We start from the raw sequence: 24,705 nt of genomic DNA on the forward strand, positions 1-24,705 counted from the left end.
GTTGAATACTTATGTAAATTAGATATTTCAGTATTTCATTTCCAATTAATGTGTAAAAATTTCTAAAAACATGTTTCCACTTATGTGATTATGGCGTTTTTGTGTAGATCGGTGACAATTTTTTTAAATTTAATCCATTCTAAATTCAGGCTGTATCAGAACAAAATGTGAAAAAGTAAAAGGGTGTGAATACTTTCTGAAGGAACTGTGTGTGTATATATATATATATATATATATATATATATATATATATATATATATATATTGTTACAGACGCGGTTGTGGATGTTAGTTTACCGAGCGGTTTGGTATGACCGCATCTGCACAGTTTACCCGATTATGCTCGAACGTTGACTAAGTCGCGCTATGCTAAATCAATGATGGAAAGACACAACGGCTGGGATTCAAATGACACGACACCAAGGGTTCAGTTCTCAAGACCTCCGGAGGAGGTTATATTAGGGCGGAAGGTCAGATTACAGGAATGAGAGGGACAGCATAGGAAGACAGGCACTTAGACACAGTCTTATCTAGCCCCGACAGACGACAGATAAACGGGACAAAAACTGACTCACACGGGGATTGATGGCAAGGAGGGGCAGGTCTTCGATGGCTCAAGGTGCACCTTGGCTCAGGGGCAAAATCGACCCGGTCCAGTCCAAGATGCGGGAGGTCTCACTCAGCGCTCGGAGGTGGTGACTTGTCTGCTCAAGCTGGGGGCGCATCTCTCGTCACGTCCGGTAAGTGGCCGCGTATATCCGGCGGGGAGTGACACGCCCTCGGCTAGTTAGCTCCGCCCCAGATGGAATCGGTCCGCCCTTCTTATTGGGTGCGGGGGGGTTACTGGCTCCGCCCCTGACGAGGAGCTGACAGCCAGCCCCTTCGTGGTAACCCCGTGGAGCGCATGGGCAATGGCGGCTAACCACGCCGGTGTGAGGACGCACACTCCCCGCACGCCGCGCCGCGCCCCTCTGTTGTTGTAGTTGTTGTTGTAGTTGTTGTTTCATGGGGAAGATGGGAGGAGGTGTGGGGAGGTCCTAAACTCACTACTGGTGCCATACAATCACATTCTGGTGCAACGAAGAGTCAGAATTAATGGAAACGAGTCCTTAACTGACATAGACTAAGAATAACTCGCAAGATGTCCTATAGTTGTCTACGTGAGATGCGGTGGACCTGGGCACGACATTTAATGGGGGGAAAAGGGGAAGGTCGGTTCTACAGAGTGTTATTTACAGGCAATGGGACTAGGGAATGGGGGATTGGGGATAGTTGGGGAGTATTGGGGAAATAGGGGAGTATTTACAAGCGGATATTGAGGCCAAGTCCCATATCCGCAACAATATATAGAACGCTCATACTCCGTGAAAAGTGAAGCCAACTGGCGGCGGGGATGGAATAACTCACATTATTTCAACCTGAGAGGTGTTTCACCTCGCTCCGGTGGATTTACCTGCCGATGCGCTTATTACTTGGATTTGTCCAAATGGAGCATGGTGATTAAGAGGTCAAAGGATACCAGAGTCAACGACTCTGAAGTTCACCTACATCTTAGCTCAGCCACAGCTAAATACAACACAAACTATACATGAATAGGCTAACAACGGCACGTTAACATTTTTTTAGTTTTTTTTTTACTTTACTTTAAACACTTATCGCAGACTCATGCGGCACACTCAATTGATTGTGCTTATTCGGAACATCACGTGATCGGTCTGAGCGAATCAGCGCGCTGCTCTGCCACCGGTCAGAATCCGTGTATAATATTCCTCGCTGAAAAAAAATCTATGTGAAACATGCTACTATCTATGCTAAATCATGCTAAATGCTAATCATGCTAAAATAAAATCTATGCTACTTGCTGGCGGCAAGGAACATCACGTGATCGCGTCACGAACATCATTCGTGATCACGTCATCACGTGATCGTGATCGTGATCGTCATCAATGAGCGCGAATCAGCGCGCTGCTCTGCCACCGATTCAGATTCGCTGAAAAAAAAAATGGATCTGAAGATGAAAGAAAAAAAAACCTATGTGGTGTGAATGGCAATGTTCCTCGCTGAAATGTGAAAAAACGCAATCGCTTTTCGCTCTGAAATACGTGCGAACGCGTAACTGAGTTAATGGCGGCAAGAAACATCACATGATCGCTCTGAGCGAATCAGCGCGCTGCTCTGCCACCGGTCAGATTCCGTGCATAATATTCCCCGCTGAAATGCGCTGAGGTAAAAATATGGTAAAAAAATATTATGAAATAATTTTTTAGGTCGGCCATGTTCTTCCCAGGCTCAATGGCCATGTCTGTGCCAAATATCAAGTATGTGAGCCTCTCCGTTTCAGAGTCTATCGGTAACATTACACACACACACACACACACACACACACACACACACACACACACGGTGTTTTATATATATAGATGGTCTGGCGGCGGGGATGGAACATCACGTGATCGCTCTGAGCGAATCAGCGCGCTGCTCTGCCACCGGCTCAGATTCCGTGTATAATATGCCTCGCTGAAATGCGCTGAGGTAAATATGAATAAAAAATATGGATCTCGTCAAATATTTTGAGGTAGGCCATGTTCTGCCCAGGCTCAATGGCCATGTCTATGCCAAATATCAAGCACGTGAGCCTCTCCATTTAGGAGTCTATCGGTAACATTACACACACACACACACACACACACACACACACACACACACACAAACTGTGTTTTATATATATAGATTTGATTAAGTACTAATTTTTTTATTTTTTTTCAGTTACAGATTCTGATGAAATGGTGGTGGTTTATGTGTTCTGTGACCGAATTGATTAATAATTTAATTTTTCAATGATTATTATTTATTTATTTTCATTATTAATCATTTATTTATTTTCTTTCTCATTTGGCCAATATCTCAGGCACCTTTTGAGCTGGGAAGCTAATATTTGGACATGACAGTGACCAAGTGATGTGGCTATCAAGGATATTTTGAGTTATTGATTAATCATTTAATCGATTAATTATTTATTGATTAATTTATTAATTATTGATTAATCAATTAATTATTTAATTTTTTATTAATGACTTATTTAATTACATTTCTAAAAGATACATCTTCGGATGAAGCACTTGTGGTTTAGTTATGCTATTAGGCAATTGATTAAGAAAATATTTTGTGATAATCTTTTATTGATTTTAGTTATACAATTAATCAATCAATTAGCGTATACCTCTCCCTCCCAATGCAGCTTCTATGAGGTGCACTGCTGTATTGCCGGGCGCCGGCGGCCGGAGGCGCCCCGGCAATGCCGCGCTGTAGGATATTTAATTATTTGGCATGGGGGCGGTGTACTTTGAATGTATCTTTACTAGTTCTAGTTTTTTTTTTTAAATAATTGATCTTCGACACCATTGAGAGATGGGGCCAAAAACGATATATAGCACGATATCTCAAAAAGTTGTGGACGGATTTGGATGAAACTTGGTGAATGAGTTTGGGTAGGTGACAAGGATAAGCCGATTAGATTTTGGTTCAGGTCCGAATCCAGATCTGACCCATCAGTGGGATACAAAACGTAAACTGTTCACCTGGCGGCGGTATTCCCTCCACAGAGTTACCTTCCAGTTATAAAATATGCCCGTCCCAGTTTCATTTCTGCGTCTTTACTTGTGAACATATTTTATACAAAGTTCGAGGCTCATGGAGGAGATGAACGACAAAGGGCAGCAGGTTCACAAACAACCAACGGGTGTGCTGTAGCGTTGGAAGGTCGACCATCATACTCCTTGGAGATCACCGCATTTTATTGGAGGAAGAAGAAGAAGAAGAACACGTTTGATGTCGACGTTAAAGGTTCTTTCGAACCAAATGTCCTCCAAGCTCCAAATGGTTTCAATGCAGTGTAAACCAAGCAAAGCCTATAAGCATGCCGTTTAGCGTGGGAAGGAAATGCTGTGGGCGGCCTCTCAGTCGTCCAGCGATGTTGAGGACACATTTGAGGTGTGCCAAGGCTTGAAGTGCGAAATGTAACGCGCGAATGGAGACGACACAAGGCAAATGTTTTCAGGAAGACCCCGGTACGAAGCTATTAATGATGGAATTTCGGAGGCTCCTGCTGCTCATATACAAGGAAACAGACGGGGGTCTCACGGCTGTGGCATGTCGAGACCAGAACCTAAATGCAGACAGGACAACCGGCTTTAGTAGTAGGTCTTCCAAAAGAATGCTAGGAATAGCGGCGTGCTCCGCGATGCAGCGCTACCTTTGCCACCGCGCGGGTACTGCACCACGACGGCAGCTTCGAGTCTGATTCGGCTCCACGTGGATACAAGCTGGTAGACGAGCACACAACCCAATAGGCCATAGCCGTGTCGACCCTTGTCGATGAGAACTTATTTTCTGCGACGACCGTCCCCAAGGACAGCAGCATGCTCCGTGGTGCTGCGCCCTGTAGATATGGCCCAAGCCAAAAGTACCGAAGCACAAATAAGTACCGTGGTCTGAACTCGTACCGTGCGTCCCAACTGGGATTTTCACCTGCCGTCGTCCATCCTGACCAGCATATCGAAATATATAACGAACGTGTCGATTGATTTTGTAACTGAGATAATTAAATAATGAAAAATTAAATAATTGTAGTTCCAAGTAATTAAAAAATAAATAATTGTACGAAGTTCCAAAAAAAAGAAGAAAAAAGTATTGTTCCAAATAATTAAATAAATAAAAATTAAATAATTGTGCTAGGTTCCAAATAACTAAGAATTAAATAATTGTGCTAAGTTCCAAATAACTAAAAATGAAATAATTGTACTAAGTTCCAAATAATAAAAAATTAAATAATTGTACTAAGTTCCAAATAATTAAAAATTAAATAATTGTACTAAGTTCCAAATAATAAAAAATTAAATAAATGTACTAAGTTCCAAATAATAAAAAATTAAATAATTGTACTAAGTTCCAAACAATTAAAAATTAAATAATTGCACTAAGTTCCAAATAATTTTAAATTAAATAATTGTACTACATTCAAAATAATTTTAAATTAAATAATTGTACTAAGTTCCAAACAATGTAAAATTAAATAATTGCACTAAGTTCCAAATAATTTAAAATTAAATAATTGCACTAAGTTCCAAATAATTTAAAATGAAATAATTGTACCAACTTCCAAATAATTGAAAATTAAATAATTGTACTAAGTTCCAAACAATTTAAAATTAAATAATTGCACTAAGTTCCAAATAATTAAAAATGAAATAATTGTACCACCTTCCAAATAATTTTAAATTAAATAATTGTACTAGATTCCAAATAATTTTAAATTAAATAATTGTACTAAGTTCCAAATAATTAAAAATTAAATAATTGTACTAAGTTCCAAATAATAAAAAATTAAATAATTGTACTAAGTTCGAAATAGAGTAATTAAAAATTAAATAAATGTACTAAGTTCCAAATAATTAAAAATTAAATAATTGTACTAAGTTCCAAACAATTAAAAATTAAATAATTGCACTAAGTTCCAAATAATGTAAAATTAAATAATTGCACGAAGTTCCAAATAATTTAAAATGAAATAATTGTACCAACTTCCAAATAATTTAAAATTAAATAATTGCACTAAGTTCCAAACAATTTAAAATTAAATAATTGCACTAAGTTCCAAATAATTTAAAATGAAATAATTGTACCACCTTCCAAATAATTTTAAATTAAATAATTGTACCACCTTCCAAATAATTTTAAATTAAATAATTGTACTAGATTCCAAATAATTTTAAATTAAATAATTGCACTAAGTTCCAAACAATTAAAAATTAAATAATTGCACTAAGTTCCAAATACTTTAAAATTAAATAATTGCACTAAGTTCCAAATAATTTAAAATGAAATAATTGTACCAACTTCGAAATAATTGAAAATTAAATAATTGCACTAAGTTCCAAATCATTAAAAATTAAATAATTGTACTAAGTTCCAAATAATTAAAAATTAAATAATTGTACTAAGTTCGAAATAGAGTAATTAAAAATTAAACAAGTACACATACATTCAAAGTACACCGCCCCATGCCAAATAATTAAATATGCTGCAGCGCGGCATTGCCGGGGCGCCTCCGGCGCCCGGCAATACCGCAGTGCAGCTCATTGAGGCTGCATTGGGAGGGAGAGGTGTACACTAATTGATTGATTAATTGTATAATTAAAATCAATAAAAGATTATCACAAAATATTTTCATAATCAATTGGCTAATCGCATAACTAAACCAGTAGTGCTTCATCCGAAGATGTATCTTTTAGAAATTTAATTAAATAAGTCATTTATAAAAAATTAAATAATTAATTGATTACTCAATAAATAATTAATCGATTAATCAATAAATACTTAATAGATGAAATGATTAATCAATAAATCAAAAATATCCTTGATAGCCACATCACTTGGTCACTCATGTCCAAATATTAGCTTCCCAGCTCAAAAGGTGCCTGAGATATTGGCCAAATGAGAAAGAAAATAAATAAATGATTAATAATGAAAATAAATAAATAATAATCATAAAAAAATTAAATTATTAATCAATTTGGTCAGAGAACACATAAACTACCACTATTTCATCAGAATCTGTAACTTTAAAAAAAAAAATTTTTTTGTCATTAATCGAATAATTAAATAATTAATCGATTAATTGATTAATTAATAAATCAAAAATATCCTTTACAGCCAAATCACCTGGTCATTGGCATGTCCAAATATCAGCTTCCTAACTCAAAAGGTGCCTGAGTTAATAATGGTCAGAAGAGAAATGAAATTTAATTAATTAAATAAGTACTTAATTAAACGCTAATAATTAAATAACTCATCAATTAATTGATTATTCAAAAAACAAAAAATACCGTATTTGACAAAGGACTTGCTCACTACTGTGCCGAAATTTCAGCTTCCTAGCTCAAAGGATGGCTGAGATATCGTCCGGACAACCAAGGAAACAAGAAAGAAAACAAACAAGAAAACAAACAAGTACACATACATTCAAAGTACACCGCCCCATGCCAAATAATTAAATATGCTGCAGCGCGGCATTGCCGGGGCGCCTCCGGCGCCCGGCAATACCGCAGTGCAGCTCATTGAGGCTGCATTGGGAGGGAGAGGTGTACACTAATTGATTGATTAATTGTATAATTAAAATCAATAAAAGATTATCACAAAATATTTTCATAATCAATTGGCTAATCGCATAACTAAACCAGTAGTGCTTCATCCGAAGATGTATCTTTTAGAAATTTAATTAAATAAGTCATTTATAAAAAATTAAATAATTAATTGATTACTCAATAAATAATTAATCGATTAATCAATAAATACTTAATAGATGAAATGATTAATCAATAAATCAAAAATATCCTTGATAGCCACATCACTTGGTCACTCATGTCCAAATATTAGCTTCCCAGCTCAAAAGGTGCCTGAGATATTGGCCAAATGAGAAAGAAAATAAATAAATGATTAATAATGAAAATAAATAAATAATAATCATAAAAAAATTAAATTATTAATCAATTTGGTCAGAGAACACATAAACTACCACTATTTCATCAGAATCTGTAACTTAAAAAAAAAAAATTTTTTTGTCATTAATCGAATAATTAAATAATTAATCGATTAATTGATTAATTAATAAATCAAAAATATCCTTTGCAGCCAAATCACCTGGTCATTGGCATGTCCAAATATCAGCTTCCTAACTCAAAAGGTGCCTGAGTTAATAATGGTCAGAAGAGAAATGAAATTTAATTAATTAAATAAGTACTTAATTAAACGCTAATAATTAAATAACTCCTCAATTAATTGATTATTCAAAAAACAAAAAATACCGTATTTGACAAAGGACTTGCTCACTACTGTGCCGAAATTTCAGCTTCCTAGCTCAAAGGATGGCTGAGATATCGTCCGGACAACCAAGAAAGAAAACAAGAAACCAGAGTGAAAACTGAGTACTCTCTTTCAGCGTGCGTCACTGCCGAGCCCCCTTTGGTGCCCGGCAATGACGATTTGCAATGCCTGGAGATGGCATAGGAAAGGAGCGGTGTACAACAAGAAACCAGAGTGAAAACTGAGTACTCTCTTTCAGCGTGCGTCACTGCCGAGCCCCCTTCGGTGCCCAGCAATGACGATTTGCAATGCCTGGAGATGGCATAGGAAAGGAGCGGTGTACAATAAATGTACTAAGTTCCAAATAATTTTAAATTAAATAATTGTACTAGATTCCAAATAATTTTAAATTAAATAATTCTACTAAGTTCCAAACAATTTAAAATTAAATAATTGCACTAAGTTCCAAATACTTTAAAATTTAATAATTGCACTAAGTTCCAAATAATTTAAAATGAAATAATTGTACCAATTTCCAAATAATTGAAAATTAAATAATTGTACCAACTTCCAAATAATTTAAAATTAAATAATTGTACGAAGTTCCAAATAATTAAAAAATAAATAATTGTATGAAGTTCCCAAAAATATTAAAAAATTGTATTGTTCCAAATAATTAAATAAATAAAAATTAAATAATTGTGCTAAGTTCCAAATAACTAAGAATTAAATAATTGTGCTAAGTTCTAAATAACTAAAAATAAAATAATTGTACTAAGTTCCAAATAATTAAAAATTAAATAATTGTACTAAGTTCAAAATAATTAAAAATTAAATAAATGTACTAAGTTCCAAATAATTTAAAATTAAATAATTGTACTCAGTTCCAAACAATTAAAAATTAAATAATTGCACTAAGTTCCAAACACTTTAAAATTAAATAATTGCACTAAGTTCCAAATAATTTAAAATGAAATAATTGTACCAACTTCCAAATAATTGAAAATTAAATAATTGTACTAAGTTCCAAACAATTAAAAATTAAATAATTGCACTAAGTTCCAAATACTTTAAAATTAAATAATTGCACTAAGTTCCAAATAATTTAAAATGAAATAATTGTACCACCTTCCAAATAATTTTAAATTAAATAATTGTACCACCTTCCAAATAATTTTAAATTAAATAATTGTACTAGATTCCAAATAATTTTAAATTAAATAATTGCACTAAGTTCCAAACAATTAAAAATTAAATAATTGCACTAAGTTCCAAATACTTTAAAATTAAATAATTGCACTAAGTTCCAAATAATTTAAAATGAAATAATTGTACCAACTTCGAAATAATTGAAAATTAAATAATTGCACTAAGTTCCAAATCATTAAAAATTAAATAATTGTACTAAGTTCCAAATAATTAAAAATTAAATAATTGTACTAAGTTCGAAATAGAGTAATTAAAAATTAAACAAGTACACATACATTCAAAGTACACCGCCCCATGCCAAATAATTAAATATGCTGCAGCGCGGCATTGCCGGGGCGCCTCCGGCGCCCGGCAATACCGCAGTGCAGCTCATTGAGGCTGCATTGGGAGGGAGAGGTGTACACTAATTGATTGATTAATTGTATAATTAAAATCAATAAAAGATTATCACAAAATATTTTCATAATCAATTGGCTAATCGCATAACTAAACCAGTAGTGCTTCATCCGAAGATGTATCTTTTAGAAATTTAATTAAATAAGTCATTTATAAAAAATTAAATAATTAATTGATTACTCAATAAATAATTAATCGATTAATCAATAAATACTTAATAGATGAAATGATTAATCAATAAATCAAAAATATCCTTGATAGCCACATCACTTGGTCACTCATGTCCAAATATTAGCTTCCCAGCTCAAAAGGTGCCTGAGATATTGGCCAAATGAGAAAGAAAATAAATAAATGATTAATAATGAAAATAAATAAATAATAATCATAAAAAAATTAAATTATTAATCAATTTGGTCAGAGAACACATAAACTACCACTATTTCATCAGAATCTGTAACTTTAAAAAAAAAAATTTTTTTGTCATTAATCGAATAATTAAATAATTAATCGATTAATTGATTAATTAATAAATCAAAAATATCCTTTACAGCCAAATCACCTGGTCATTGGCATGTCCAAATATCAGCTTCCTAACTCAAAAGGTGCCTGAGTTAATAATGGTCAGAAGAGAAATGAAATTTAATTAATTAAATAAGTACTTAATTAAACGCTAATAATTAAATAACTCCTCAATTAATTGATTATTCAAAAAACAAAAAATACCGTATTTGACAAAGGACTTGCTCACTACTGTGCCGAAATTTCAGCTTCCTAGCTCAAAGGATGGCTGAGATATCGTCCGGACAACCAAGGAAACAAGAAAGAAAACAAACAAGAAAACAAACAAGTACACATACATTCAAAGTACACCGCCCCATGCCAAATAATTAAATATGCTGCAGCGCGGCATTGCCGGGGCGCCTCCGGCGCCCGGCAATACCGCAGTGCAGCTCATTGAGGCTGCATTGGGAGGGAGAGGTGTACACTAATTGATTGATTAATTGTATAATTAAAATCAATAAAAGATTATCACAAAATATTTTCATAATCAATTGGCTAATCGCATAACTAAACCAGTAGTGCTTCATCCGAAGATGTATCTTTTAGAAATTTAATTAAATAAGTCATTTATAAAAAATTAAATAATTAATTGATTACTCAATAAATAATTAATCGATTAATCAATAAATACTTAATAGATGAAATGATTAATCAATAAATCAAAAATATCCTTGATAGCCACATCACTTGGTCACTCATGTCCAAATATTAGCTTCCCAGCTCAAAAGGTGCCTGAGATATTGGCCAAATGAGAAAGAAAATAAATAAATGATTAATAATGAAAATAAATAAATAATAATCATAAAAAAATTAAATTATTAATCAATTTGGTCAGAGAACACATAAACTACCACTATTTCATCAGAATCTGTAACTTAAAAAAAAAAAATTTTTTTGTCATTAATCGAATAATTAAATAATTAATCGATTAATTGATTAATTAATAAATCAAAAATATCCTTTGCAGCCAAATCACCTGGTCATTGGCATGTCCAAATATCAGCTTCCTAACTCAAAAGGTGCCTGAGTTAATAATGGTCAGAAGAGAAATGAAATTTAATTAATTAAATAAGTACTTAATTAAACGCTAATAATTAAATAACTCCTCAATTAATTGATTATTCAAAAAACAAAAAATACCGTATTTGACAAAGGACTTGCTCACTACTGTGCCGAAATTTCAGCTTCCTAGCTCAAAGGATGGCTGAGATATCGTCCGGACAACCAAGAAAGAAAACAAGAAACCAGAGTGAAAACTGAGTACTCTCTTTCAGCGTGCGTCACTGCCGAGCCCCCTTTGGTGCCCGGCAATGACGATTTGCAATGCCTGGAGATGGCATAGGAAAGGAGCGGTGTACAACAAGAAACCAGAGTGAAAACTGAGTACTCTCTTTCAGCGTGCGTCACTGCCGAGCCCCCTTCGGTGCCCAGCAATGACGATTTGCAATGCCTGGAGATGGCATAGGAAAGGAGCGGTGTACAATAAATGTACTAAGTTCCAAATAATTTTAAATTAAATAATTGTACTAGATTCCAAATAATTTTAAATTAAATAATTCTACTAAGTTCCAAACAATTTAAAATTAAATAATTGCACTAAGTTCCAAATACTTTAAAATTTAATAATTGCACTAAGTTCCAAATAATTTAAAATGAAATAATTGTACCAATTTCCAAATAATTGAAAATTAAATAATTGTACCAACTTCCAAATAATTTAAAATTAAATAATTGTACGAAGTTCCAAATAATTAAAAAATAAATAATTGTATGAAGTTCCCAAAAATATTAAAAAATTGTATTGTTCCAAATAATTAAATAAATAAAAATTAAATAATTGTGCTAAGTTCCAAATAACTAAGAATTAAATAATTGTGCTAAGTTCTAAATAACTAAAAATAAAATAATTGTACTAAGTTCCAAATAATTAAAAATTAAATAATTGTACTAAGTTCAAAATAATTAAAAATTAAATAAATGTACTAAGTTCCAAATAATTTAAAATTAAATAATTGTACTCAGTTCCAAACAATTAAAAATTAAATAATTGCACTAAGTTCCAAACACTTTAAAATTAAATAATTGCACTAAGTTCCAAATAATTTAAAATGAAATAATTGTACCAACTTCCAAATAATTGAAAATTAAATAATTGCACTAAGTTCCAAATCATTAAAAATTAAATAATTGTACTAAGTTCCAAATAATTAAAAATTAAATAATTGTACTAAGTTCGAAATAGAGTAATTAAAAATTAAATAAATGTACTAAGTTCCAAATAATTTTAAATTAAATAATTGTACTAGATTCCAAATAATTTTAAATTAAATAATTCTACTAAGTTCCAACCAATTTAAAATTAAATAATTGCACTAAGTTCCAAATACTTTAAAATTTAATAATTGCACTAAGTTCCAAATAATTTAAAATGAAATAATTGTACCAACTTCCAAATAATTTAAAATTAAATAATTGTACCAACTTCCAAATAATTTAAAATTAAATAATTGTACGAAGTTCCAAATAATTAAAAAATAAATAATTGTATGAAGTTCCCAAAAAAATAAAAAATTGTATTGTTCCAAATAATTAAATAAATAAAAATTAAATAATTGTGCTAAGTTCCAAATAACTAAGAATTAAATAATTGTGCTAAGTTCCAAATAACTAAAAATAAAATAATTGTACTAAGTTCAAAATAATTAAAAATTAAATAATTGTAATAAGTTCCAAATAATTAAAAATTAAATAATTGTACTAAGTTCAAAATAATTAAAAATTAAATAAATGTACTAAGTTCCAAATAATTTAAAATTAAATAATTGTACTCAGTTCGAAACAATTAAAAATTAAATAATTGCACTAAGTTCCAAATAATTTTAAATTAAATAATTGTACTAAGTTCCAAACAATTTAAAATTAAATAATTGCACTAAGTTCCAAATAATTTAAAATTAAATAATTGCACTAAGTTCCAAATAATTTAAAATGAAATAATTGTACCAACTTCCAAATAATTTAAAATTAAATAATTGTACTAAGTTCCAAATAATTTAAAATTAAATAATTGTACCAACTTCCAAATAATTAAAAATTAAATAATTGCACTAAGTTCCAAACAATTTAAAATTAAATAATTGTACTAAGTTCCAAACAGTGGACCATGGGCGACTTCATGGGAGCGCTGCGAGCAGCGAATGGTCCAGCAGTTTTCCTCGCTGCTTTTGTCCTCCCCCGGCGTCCCTGATCAGTGATCACTCCCTCCCTCTTCCCTCCCCGTGAAAGAACCGGAGGAGGAGGAGGAGCTGTACACTCGCTCGAGCCAAGGGAAAGGAAGAACGCAGGACGCAAGTGTTGGTCGCGGATCTCGCTCGCAAAGCAACTTCGGAATCGTGTGGTTGTGGTTGCACCGCGGCACGAGTGGCGAAGCCACCAACTCAAGCGGTTTCTCGGGTGGTGCATGAGAGGCAGCGGGTGAGAGGGACGGGGAGGGGGGAAGCGGCCCGAAGTAGGACGGTTGGGCGAACGCTGCCTATTTCGACCTATTCCGAGTGGTGGAGTCGCGACGAGAGCCTCAGCCATGGGCTGTACAATGAGTGCCGAGGACAAGGCGGCGGTCGAGAGGTCCAAGATGATCGACCGTAACCTGAAGGAGGACGGCGAGAAAGCGTCCCGGGAGGTGAAGCTCCTTCTCCTCGGTGAGTTTGAACCTCGTGTTCTTTCACTAGTTCTTTCCTGTGTAATCTCTCGTCGCTGACATTGTAAACACCCACGGCGAATGGCCTCACGTTGTTTCGAAGCTCGTCCTTTCGGACTCGGGGTTTCGCGGTCTCTTTCGACGGGTCGTTAAATAATGTCGGTACCTCCTCCATGTAGTACATGTAGTTTCTTGTTCGTGCAAGACGACTCCTGATCCAACGCTGTCAGATCCATTCCCGGTTTTGCCGTCACGCCCATACACTGCTGCCGTGTCTGTGGTCGTAGCTGGAAAAGGAGGAGGAGCTTAGACGACGCAGCTTGGGAGGGGAAGAGGTTCTGGCGTCCGTTGGTGGATTTTTTGGTTTAAACTTTTTGCTTACAATGTCCAAGGAACTTTCACGCCCGACAGGGCCATTTGTGCCATGGTGCCTGCGCACGATTTTAGCAATGACACCGGATTTACACCACTTCAATTCAATATACCATCAGTTTATTAGTCTCCTCCAGATACCGCTTTCACCGGAGGGAATCACAGGTGTGCTCTCCATCTGTCCGTCCGTCACACATGCGGTTTCCCAGACTTTTTTTCCCGTACCTTCGAGCATATTCAATTGAAACTTGGTACACGGCTTTATCATGATATGTTACAGAACAGGTCTCAGCTTTGGGGCGTTTCACCAATTTTTCACACAGTTCTGCCATTTTTGGACTGAGGGAATATCACATATTATACATGAGTCCGTTTTCCAGACTTTTCCCCTTCCCCTTTAATATGTTGAATTGAAAATTGGTACATGGCTTTATTATGATAAGTTACAGAAACTGCAACTTATTCTGTAGCTTTTCAAACCTAAAACACTTTGTCCTACTGTACATGGCACACAATTGCTGAGTGTTTGGAACAAGAACATTCATTTGGACAAGTAGGGGACATGCATTGCAAAGCATTTCTCCCTATTGTTGACTTAATGTCACTGGGTGGGGAAGGGGAGGAGTGGGAAGAAGACCTGCATGGGGTATTTTATACACCGCACAGTATACATATACGTGTATATATATATATATATATATATAGCGCTTCCTGACTCCCGGAACTGACTGACTCCCGGAACTCCGGAAGTCAGGAAGCGCCATCGCGTTTCGGAAAACTAAGAAGAAGACCTTTGTGGTCGAAAGCTTGTCGAAAATTAAAGATCGACCGTCCTGAAGCTACGCCAGCGTCTGATTTAATCTCCCGATTATATAGGTATTAATTTGATTTCGTAATTGAGGGTTTCATTGAAACTAAATGCCTCCTCGCCAAATGTTATGCATTTAATAATATAGTACTTGTTGGTGAGTTTGTAGTCAGTCAGGTCAGTGCTCAGTGGTGGATCTAACATTTCAGGATGGTGGGGGGAGGGTGAGGAGTTGGGGGAGGGATTCACGCAAAATTTGTGCAACGCTGCAAAACCATCTGGAGAGTTCAGGGGTCTTGACCCTTAAGGTATTTTCGAAAATAACACTTTAAAAAATAATACCTGGAATAATGTCAGTTATATCAATGTCAGTGTGTGTGTTTGTGTGTTTGTACAGATGTCTGTTCCTCTTCATAAGGGTAGGTTTTAAAGGCCAATCTTTTAACACGAATGTGTGTTCACTACGGTCTATGTTTGAAGATAAAACAAACTCGAAATACATTTTCCATAAAATAGAAATTATCTCTTTTATTGAAATTGTAGACGTTGGTAGCAAACTGAGCCTATTGGGGGGTGTACAGAAGCGTTTTTTTTTTAAAATAACAACAAGTCAAGTGAATCCACTTGGATTCCGCCCAGGTTGGCACATGGAAATTATGATGTTGCATAATTATCATCTCGGGTCAAGATTTGAAATTATGCCATGGTTTTTGTAAAATTGCTACTAGTATTCACATTATGTTCACATTCATTCACATTCACAGGGTCCTCTGGGTCCTCTGGGCATTTGGGTCCTCTGGGTCATTTGGGTCCTCTGGGTCATTTGGGTCATTTGGGTCCTCTGGGTCATTTGGGTCCTCTGGGTCATTTGGGTCCTCTGGGGCATTTGGGTCCTCTGGGTCATTTGGGTCCTCTGGGTCATTTGGGTCCTCTGGGTCATTTGGGTCCTCTGGGTCATTTGGGTCCTCTGGGTCCTCTGGGTCATTTGGGTCATTTGGGTCCTCTGGGTCATTTGGGTCCTCTGGGTCATTTGGGTCCTCTGGGTCATTTGGGTCCTCTGGGTCATTTGGGTCCTCTGGGTCCTCTGGGTCATTTGGGTCCTCTGGGTCATTTGGGTCCTCTGGGTCATTTGGGTCCTCTGGGTCATTTGGGTCCTCTGGGTCCTCTGGGTCCTCTGGGTCATTTGGGTCCTCTGGGTCCTCTGGGTCATTTGGGTCCTCTGGGTCATTTGGGTCCTCTGGGTCATTTGGGTCCTCTGGGTCATTTGGGTCCTCTGGGTCATTTGGGTCCCCTGGGTCATTTGGGTCCTCTGGGTCATTTGGGTCCTCTGGGTCCTCTGGGTCATTTGGGTCCTCTGGGTCATTTGGGTCCTCTGGGTCATTTGGGTCCTCTGGGTCATTTGGGTCCTCTGGGTCATTTGGGTCCTCTGGGTCATTTGGGTCCTCTGGGTCATTTGGGTCCTCTGGGTCATTTGGGTCCTCTGGGTCATTTGGGTCCTCTGGGTCATTTGGGTCCTCTGGGTCATTTGGGTCCTCTGGGTCATTTGGGTCCTCTGGGTCATTTGGGTCCTCTGGGTCATTTGGGTCCTCTGGGTCCTCTGGGTCATTTGGGTCCTCTGGGTCCTCTGGGTCATTTGGGTCCTCTGGGTCCTCTGGGTCCTCTGGGTCATTTGGGTCCTCTGGGTCATTTGGGTCCTCTGGGTCATTTGGGTCCTCTGGGTCATTTGGGTCCTCTGGGTCATTTGGGTCCTCTGGGTCATTTGGGTCCTCTGGGTCATTTGGGTCCTCTGGGTCATTTGGGTCCTCTGGGTCATTTGGGTCCTCTGGGTCATTTGGGTCCTCTGGGTCATTTGGGTCCTCTGGGTCATTTGGGTCCTCTGGGTCATTTGGGTCCTCTGGGTCATTTGGGTCATTTGGGTCCTCTGGGTCATTTGGGTCCTCTGGGTCATTTGGGTCATTTGGGTCCTCTGGGTCATTTGGGTCCTCTGGGTCATTTGGGTCCTCTGGGTCATTTGGGTCATTTGGGTCCTCTGGGTCATTTGGGTCCTCTGGGTCATTTGGGTCCTCTGGGTCATTTGGGTCCTCTGGGATATTTGGGTCCTCTGGGTCATTTGGGTCATTTGGGTCATTTGGGTCCTCTGGGTCATTTGGGTCCTCTGGGTCATTTGGGTCCTCTGGGTCATTTGGGTCCTCTGGGTCATTTGGGTCCTCTGGGTCATTTGGGTCCTCTGGGTCCTCTGGGTCCTCTGGGTCATTTGGGTCATTTGGGTCCTCTGGGTCATTTGGGTCCTCTGGGTCATTTGGGTCCTCTGGGTCATTTGGGTCCTCTGGGTCATTTGGGTCCTCTGGGTCATTTGGGTCATTTGGGTCCTCTGGGTCATTTGGGTCCTCTGGGTCATTTGGGTCCTCTGGGTCATTTGGGTCCTCTGGGTCATTTGGGTCCTCTGGGTCATTTGGGTCATTTGGGTCCTCTGGGTCATTTGGGTCCTCTGGGTCATTTGGGTCCTCTGGGTCATTTGGGTCCTCTGGGTCATTTGGGTCCTATATTCCTATCCTATAACATATATATCTCCTATAACCTATCCTATAAATATAGATTTGATGACGTCATGTTTACACATCTGAGCGACAGAAATGAGCGACAGAAATGAGCGACAGAAATGGGTGACAGAAACTAGCTTCACTTTTGAGCGCCCGAAATTCCCAGGCAAACGCTATAACGCACCAGGTTTACAACCTGTGCGTTAATAAATACAAGGTGCAGGGATGTGAAAGACACGCGTGCAACGCGCGCAGAGTAAAATGAGTCATCATTTACATCTGTATGATGCTTTAGTAGGAGAGCTGCAGCTGAAGATCAGTCAATTTCACATTTGGAAATAAAATCTCCGTTAGCATGTCAGCCAATAAATCAGATGTTGAGGCCTATCTGTATTCCGTGACCATTTTCTGAGCAGCGACTCCATACGAGTATTCCAGACTCCTATGTCAGTTCTTCTAAAGGCAGGGCATGCACAGGTCGCCAGCACATCAATTGTGATTGCTATGGTGGATCACATGTTTTTATTTTCCACAAGAAATCACTCATTCAGCAGAGTTATCTCGGATTCCCACACTCCTCTCGCAGTGCATTCTTGGTCCACACCAGTCACAGTTTTTATACACCAATGGCCGAGGGAGCAGCAATCAAGTCTTCCAACATCGACAGCAATTGCCTCTGCCTTCTCGAAGTGTTCCTTCCGGACCTTACCTACATTCCGTCTCACGAAGTATACCTCACCACTCAGTTAGCAACTGGTCTCTAATGTCGTTCCATTCAGGCAAAGGAGTCTGAAAACAAGTGCCATTTACCTTGTTTTGAAGCCATAAAGTGTCTCATTCAAAACGGGTTATGTAGCAAACTGGTTTGGTTGGCGTTGAGACCCGCTTCAAGGCAGAAATTTTCCATGAAGCAAGACCCTTGTTTTGGTTTGTAAAAAAATAAATTGCACCTTACACTATATTATTGGAAGTAACTATTGAAACAGTAAAAACTGGGTATAAAATACTAATAACATGTGATAGAATGGTGTCTCATGTGTCCAAGTATAATGTTCCATAGTACAGTCATGTGTTGATTTAGTAAACTGTGATTGATTACCAGGCGAGCAATGAGAAAGTGCCACACCTGCAGAACTATAAAAGTATGGGTGTTGATATCATTCTAGTGCAATGAATGTGCTGTGAAGACGATCACTTAAGAGAAGGAATTATGTGACAAGAATATATATATACAGTCACGTGAAAAAGTAAGTACACCCCATGTAAAGTTTTGACTTTTTCAACATATTTCAACATACAGCTATTTGATCTTCATTTCAACAATATTGATAGACAAAGGTGATATAATATAACAAATATCATGAAACATTTACATTTTGTAGTCCATTGTATAATTTAAATAAACATAAATGCAAATTTCGCATGTGGAAAAAGTAAGTACACCCTTGGCTCTAATAGGTGGTATTGCCCCCTTTGGCAGAAACAACCGAAAGTAGGCGTTTCTTATAACTGTCTACCAGTCTCTGACATAGACTGGGAGAAATTTTTGCCCACTCCTCCATGCAGAATTCTTTAAGCTGTGTGATGTCTGAGGGGTTTCTTGCATGCACAGCTCGTTTCAAATCCCCCCACAACATCTCGATGGGATTTAGATCCGGGCTTTGACTTGGCCATTCCAGAACCCTCCATTTCTTTCTTTTCAGCCATTCCTTGGTGGATTTACTGGTATGTTTAGGGTCATTGCTATGTTGCAAGGTCCACCTTCGGTTGAGCTTCAACTTTCCGACAGATGGCCTCACATTATCCTCAAGCACCCTCTGGTACAATGAAGAATTCATAGTGGATTCTATGATGGTGAGCTACCCAAGCCCTGAAACAGCAAAGCTGCCCCAAACCTTAATATTTCCACCACCATGCTTTACAGTTGGTATCAGGTTCTTGTGGTCAAATGCTGTCTTTGGTTTTTGCCAAACATGTCTTCTGGTACTGTGGCCAAATAGCTCTACCTTTGACTCATCTGTCCAGAGCACATTGTTCCAGAAGTGCTGGTCTTTGCCGAGGTGTTCATTGGCAAACTTTAGTCGTGCCCTGATGTTCTTTTTGGACAGCAAAGGTTTCCTCCTGGCACACCTTCCATGTAAATTAAATTTGTGCAGCCTCTTTCTAATGGTAGACTCGTGCACTTTGACATCAACAGTGGCAAGAGCTACTGTCGGTCCCGTGATGATATTCTGGGGTTCTTAGAGACTTCTTTCAGCATCTTGCGGTCTTCTCTCGGGCTGAACTTGCTGGGGCGGCCTGGCCTGTACAAGTTGGCAGTTGTTTGGAATCTTCTCCACTTGTAGATGATTTTCCGGACAGTCGAATGATTGATTTCAAATTGTTTGGAGATCTTTTTAAATCGCTTCCCAGACTCGTAGGCATCTATAACCTTCTTTCTGAAGGCCTCAGAGAGCTCTTTTGATCTAGGCATGGTGACTCCGCACACTTCAACAACAAAGAGCAAACCAAAATAAATGTCTGAGGTTTAAATAAGACAGGTTCCTCCAAGATCCTCTCTTACGATGTTCTAATCATTTGCACCTGAGCTGGTGCCCCTGATGCTAATTTTAGGTATTTGAAGTAGTGATAAATGTAGGGGTGTACTTACTTTTTCCATGTGCGAAATTTGCATTTATGTTTGTTTAAATTATACAATGGACTACAAAATGTAAATGTTTCATGATATTTGTTATATTATATCACCTTTGTCTATCAATATTGTTGAAATGAAGATCAAATAGCTGTATGTTGAAATATGTTGAAAAAGTCAAAACTTTACATGGGGTGTACTTACTTTTTCACATGACTGTATATACAATGCATTCAGAAAGTATTCAGACCCCTTTACTTTTTCAGATTTTGTTATGTTGCAGCCTTATGCTGAAATCGTTTAAATTCATTTTTTTCCCTCATCAATATACACTAAATACCCCACAATGACAAAGAGAAAACTGGATTTTATAAAGTTTTGCAAATGTATAAAAAATAAATAAAATGAAATCACATTGACATAAGTATTCATACCCTTTGCTATGACACTTGAAATTTAGCTCAGGTGCCTCCCATTTCTCTTGATCATCTTTGAGGTGTTTCTACACTTTGATTGGAGTCCACCTGTGGTAAATTCAATTGATTGGACATGATTTGGAAAGGCACACACCTGTCTGTATAAGGTTTCACAGCTGACAATGCATATCAGAGCAAAAACCAAGCCATGAGGTCGAAGGAACTGCCTGCAGAGCTCAGAGACAGGATTGTGTCAAGGCACAGATCTGGGTAAGCCGACAAAAAAAATCTCTGCTGCATTTAAGGTTGCCAAGACCACAGTGGCCTCCATAATTCTTAAATGGAAGAAGTTTGGAACAACCAGGACTCTTCCTAGAGCTGGCTGCCCAGCCAAACTGAGCAATTGGGGGAGGAGGGCCTTGGTAAGAGAGGGGACCTCTTGGTAAGAGAGAGGGTAAGAGAGAGAGAGGGGACTGCACAAATTTGTGCAGCCTCTTTCTAATGGTAGACTCGTGCACTTTGACATGAACAGTGGCAAGAGCTACCTGTAGGTCCCGTGATGACATTCTGGGGTTCTTAGAGACTTCTTTGCGGCTAGGGTGCCGGTTTAGGATCCTAGGATCCTGGGTTCGAATCCCGGTCAATCGCTGAATTAACGCCAGGGGGGTTGACTCAGCCTGTCATCCTTCCGAGGTCGGCTAATTGAGTACCAGTTCACTGGTAATTCCCTGCTTGTCGTTAAAGGCGGCAAAAAAGGGTTGGCGTCAGGAAGGGCATCCGGCCGTAAAACATTGCTTCAAAAAGGGGACCGAAAAACAACAACAACCACAGTTCCCGAAAAAGGCCAACCCCCGCTTGCGGGGAAAAATGGCCTCTAAAGGTGGTTTTAGAGACTTCTTTGAGCATCTTGCGGTCTGCTCTCGGGCTGAATTTGGTGGGGCGGCCTGGCCTGAACAAGTTGGCAGTTGTTTGGAATCTTCTCCACTTGTAGATGATCTTCCGGACAGTCGAATGATTGATTTCAAATTGTTTGGAGATCTTTTTAAATCCCTGCCCAGACTCGTAGGCATCTATAACTTTCTTTCTGAAGGCCTCAGAGAGCTCTTTTGATCTAGGCAGGGTGACGCCGCACACTTCAACAACAAAGAGCAAACCAAGCTAAATGTCTGAGGTTTAAATAAGACAGGTTCCTCCAAGATCCTCTCTAATGATGTTCTAATCATTTGCACCTGAGCTGGTGCACCTGATTCTAATTTTAGGTATTTGAAGTAGTGATAAATGTAGGGGTGTACTTACTTTTTCCACATGCAAAATTTGCATTTATGTTCATTTAAATTATACAATGGACTACAAAATGTAAATATTTCATGATATTTGTTGTATTATATCACCTTTATCTGTCAATATTGTTGAAATGAAGATCAAATAGCTGTATTTTGAAATATGTTGAAAAAGTCAAAACTTTACATGGGGTGTACTTACTTTTTCACGTGACTGTATATATATATATACAGACTTGGCATTTAATATGGAATATATTTTTTTTCTTGACTTGGGTTTACTTTCTTAACTCAGTTTATAAATCTGGTGAGTTTCTTTTACACTTTGGTGATTTATTTGTTAAAAGAACCATGTCACTGATTGTCTGTCTCAGCAAGAAGTCAATAACAGGATTATATCACAGGTGGCGTGGCAAAATGTACGGACAGGTGCATTTTGATGATTGGCTTCACAGTCGGGTATACAAGGGTTGTTGCGTTCTGTATTAGTGGAAAACAACTGCTGCACGTCTCCAAAAGTTATTGCCGCTTCCTCTGGAGATGGTCCGTCAACTCGACAATGCTGTTTGTCATGGAGTGGTGGCTTTACGAAATTACGGCATGAAACAGTGTGCTATTGCTCGGCAGTATGGCATCACTCAAGGTCAGGTGTCAAAGATCCTGAAACGAAATGCTCAGAGGGGTGTCCCTACTCCAATACCGAGGCCAGGACGTCCCCGCACAACCACAAGGAAGGATGATCACCAGCTGCACCGGTTAGTCCGCAATGGCCGGACCAAGTCAGCTAATCGGCTGAGGGCTGAGTGGCAGCAACTGACAAATGTGCCTGTATCCAGAAGGCTAGTCAACCAATGACTGGTTCAAGCAGGCTACCGTGCCAGGCGTCCCCTGAGAAAGCCACACCTGACCAGACAACACCAGCGCCGATTGCAGTGGGCCAGAGAGCACCGTCAATGGCAGCCAGGACACTGGAATCACGTGATCTTCAGTGACGAGTCCAGATTTCTGGTCTATCGTTAAGATGGCCGCGTCCGAGTGCGCAGACAATTGCATGAAGCCTACAACAAAGATTGTATAGTGCCAAGAGTCCAAGCTGGAGGTGGTGGGGTGACTGTTTGGGCTGCTTTTCATGCAGGGGGCAAAACTGACCTGGTTGTTCTGAATGGAAACCTGAACCAGTTCAAGTTCAGGGCCATTCTGGAAGAAACATTGCTTCCATTTGCCCGTGCAGCCTTTCGAGGAAACTTTGTCTTCCAAGATGACAATGCACGGCCTCATCGTGCTCGCATGATCCAACAATTTCTTGCTGACCGTGGTGTAGAGCATATGGAGTGGCCTGCCATGTCCCCGGGTATAAATCCGATAGAGAACTTGTGGGCAGAATTAACGCATCAAATCGACCACTTGGACCAGTAGCCGACCTCTGTGCGTGAATTGCATCAGGCTATTGTCACTGCATGGCAAGCGATTCCTGTCCAAACCTTGGCAAATCTCGTGAACAGCATGCCTCAACGTGTACGTGCTCTCCTGAATGCTCGTGGGGGTTACACGAAGTACTGAACTGTAATTTTACTGTCCTTAATCCCAGTCGTAATTTAACTTTTGTTTTTGTTAAAAAATTTTTTGGCTAATGTGCAAAATAAAGAGATACTTCTGGAAAACGTACAGAAGTTTAACACAGTACTGTCCATGAATTGAGTTCGATATCAGTTTCCATCACTTTCAAGGATCAATTTATTTGTTTCGAAATGTCAAATGTGGTTTTTGTTTCTTTTAAAGGTCACATTAACAAAATCTCGAATAATTTCAACATAATTCCAATAAACTTTTGGTTCTAAGACATCTTGAAAAGTAAGTTCACCCCCACAAAAAAAATATTCCATATTAAATGCCAAGTCTGTATATGTATATATATATATATATATATATATATATATATATATATATATATATATATACAGTGGAACCTTGACTTACGAGTTTAATTCGTTCCGTGACCGAGCTCGTAACTCAAATTGCTCGTATCTCAAATCAAATTTCCCCATTGAAATGCATTGAAATGCTATTAATCCGTTCCAGCCCGCCAAAAACCACACCAATTTTTTTTAAAATATACAGTATATATAAAAATATCTCGCGCTTTATATTTCACCTGTATGCAGCATACAAGTTGGCAGGATGGCCTGGACTGGAGGTACGCACACTTGACTCTAAAGTCTAAACTGTCCAGCCTGGGTTTGAATCCCGACCCAGCTATAACCTGTCATGGGTGAATCACAGGCAGGGTGATTCATCAATGTGTGTACCGCTAAACTGGGCGCCCCGTTTGCGTCCCATTAGTTGTTGGATGTTAAGGATCTCACCGTGTTTTCCACAAAGAGAAGGCGAGCTATCGCCGGCATTCTGAACAAGTTGTGGCCTGGCATGCTCTTCTCCTCTGCCGTTATATACGTCCTCCTCGACACCTCGCTCATGTTTTTCGACGATTGCGTGTTTTATATCCAAGCACATCATCCTCTTCTTCTTTTCAGCACTGCACTTGCCACTCACTTTCTTAGGCCCCATGGTTAAAACTAAGAAATTTTCCGAAATAACCAAAATGCGAAAAAAAAAATGCAGCGCTGTACGACAGAGATACGTACTGTACTTGCACGGCAAGATAACCACGTGACCAGAACCCACCTGGCGGCGTGAACTCGAAATAACCAAAATGCGAAAAAAAAAATGCAGCGCTATACGACAGAGATACGTACTGTACGTGCATGGCAAGATAACCACGTGACCAGAACCCACCTGGCGGCGTGAACTCGAAATAACCAAAATGCGAAAAAAAAATGCAGCGCTATACGACAGAGATACGTACTGTACGTGCACGGCAAGATAACCACGTGACCAGAACCCACCTGGCGGCGTGAACTCGAAATAACCAAAATG

The 24,705-nt window shown here is 38.2% G+C and overlaps 2 protein-coding genes across 2 annotated transcripts in view; one reads left to right on the forward strand and one right to left on the reverse strand.

The window, feature by feature from the left end:
* LOC137436697 (uncharacterized) overlaps positions 1-24,705 on the reverse strand; it is a 258,031-nt gene that overhangs the window by 69,174 nt on the left and 164,152 nt on the right. The gene's annotated exons all lie outside the window — the stretch shown is intronic.
* The window catches only part of LOC137436695 (guanine nucleotide-binding protein G(i) subunit alpha-1), a 167,678-nt gene continuing 156,294 nt past the window's right edge, over positions 13,322-24,705 (forward strand). The window contains exon 1 of the mRNA XM_068130696.2: positions 13,322-13,724. Within this exon, the coding sequence (XP_067986797.1) occupies positions 13,607-13,724 (118 nt within the window). The 5' untranslated portion in view covers positions 13,322-13,606. The remainder of the gene's footprint in view (positions 13,725-24,705) is intronic.

The sequence above is a fragment of the Myxine glutinosa genome, chromosome 11 (assembly GCF_964187855.1).
Source record: "Myxine glutinosa chromosome 11, kmMyxGlut1.1, whole genome shotgun sequence".
Taxonomy (NCBI): Eukaryota; Metazoa; Chordata; class Myxini; order Myxiniformes; family Myxinidae; genus Myxine; species Myxine glutinosa.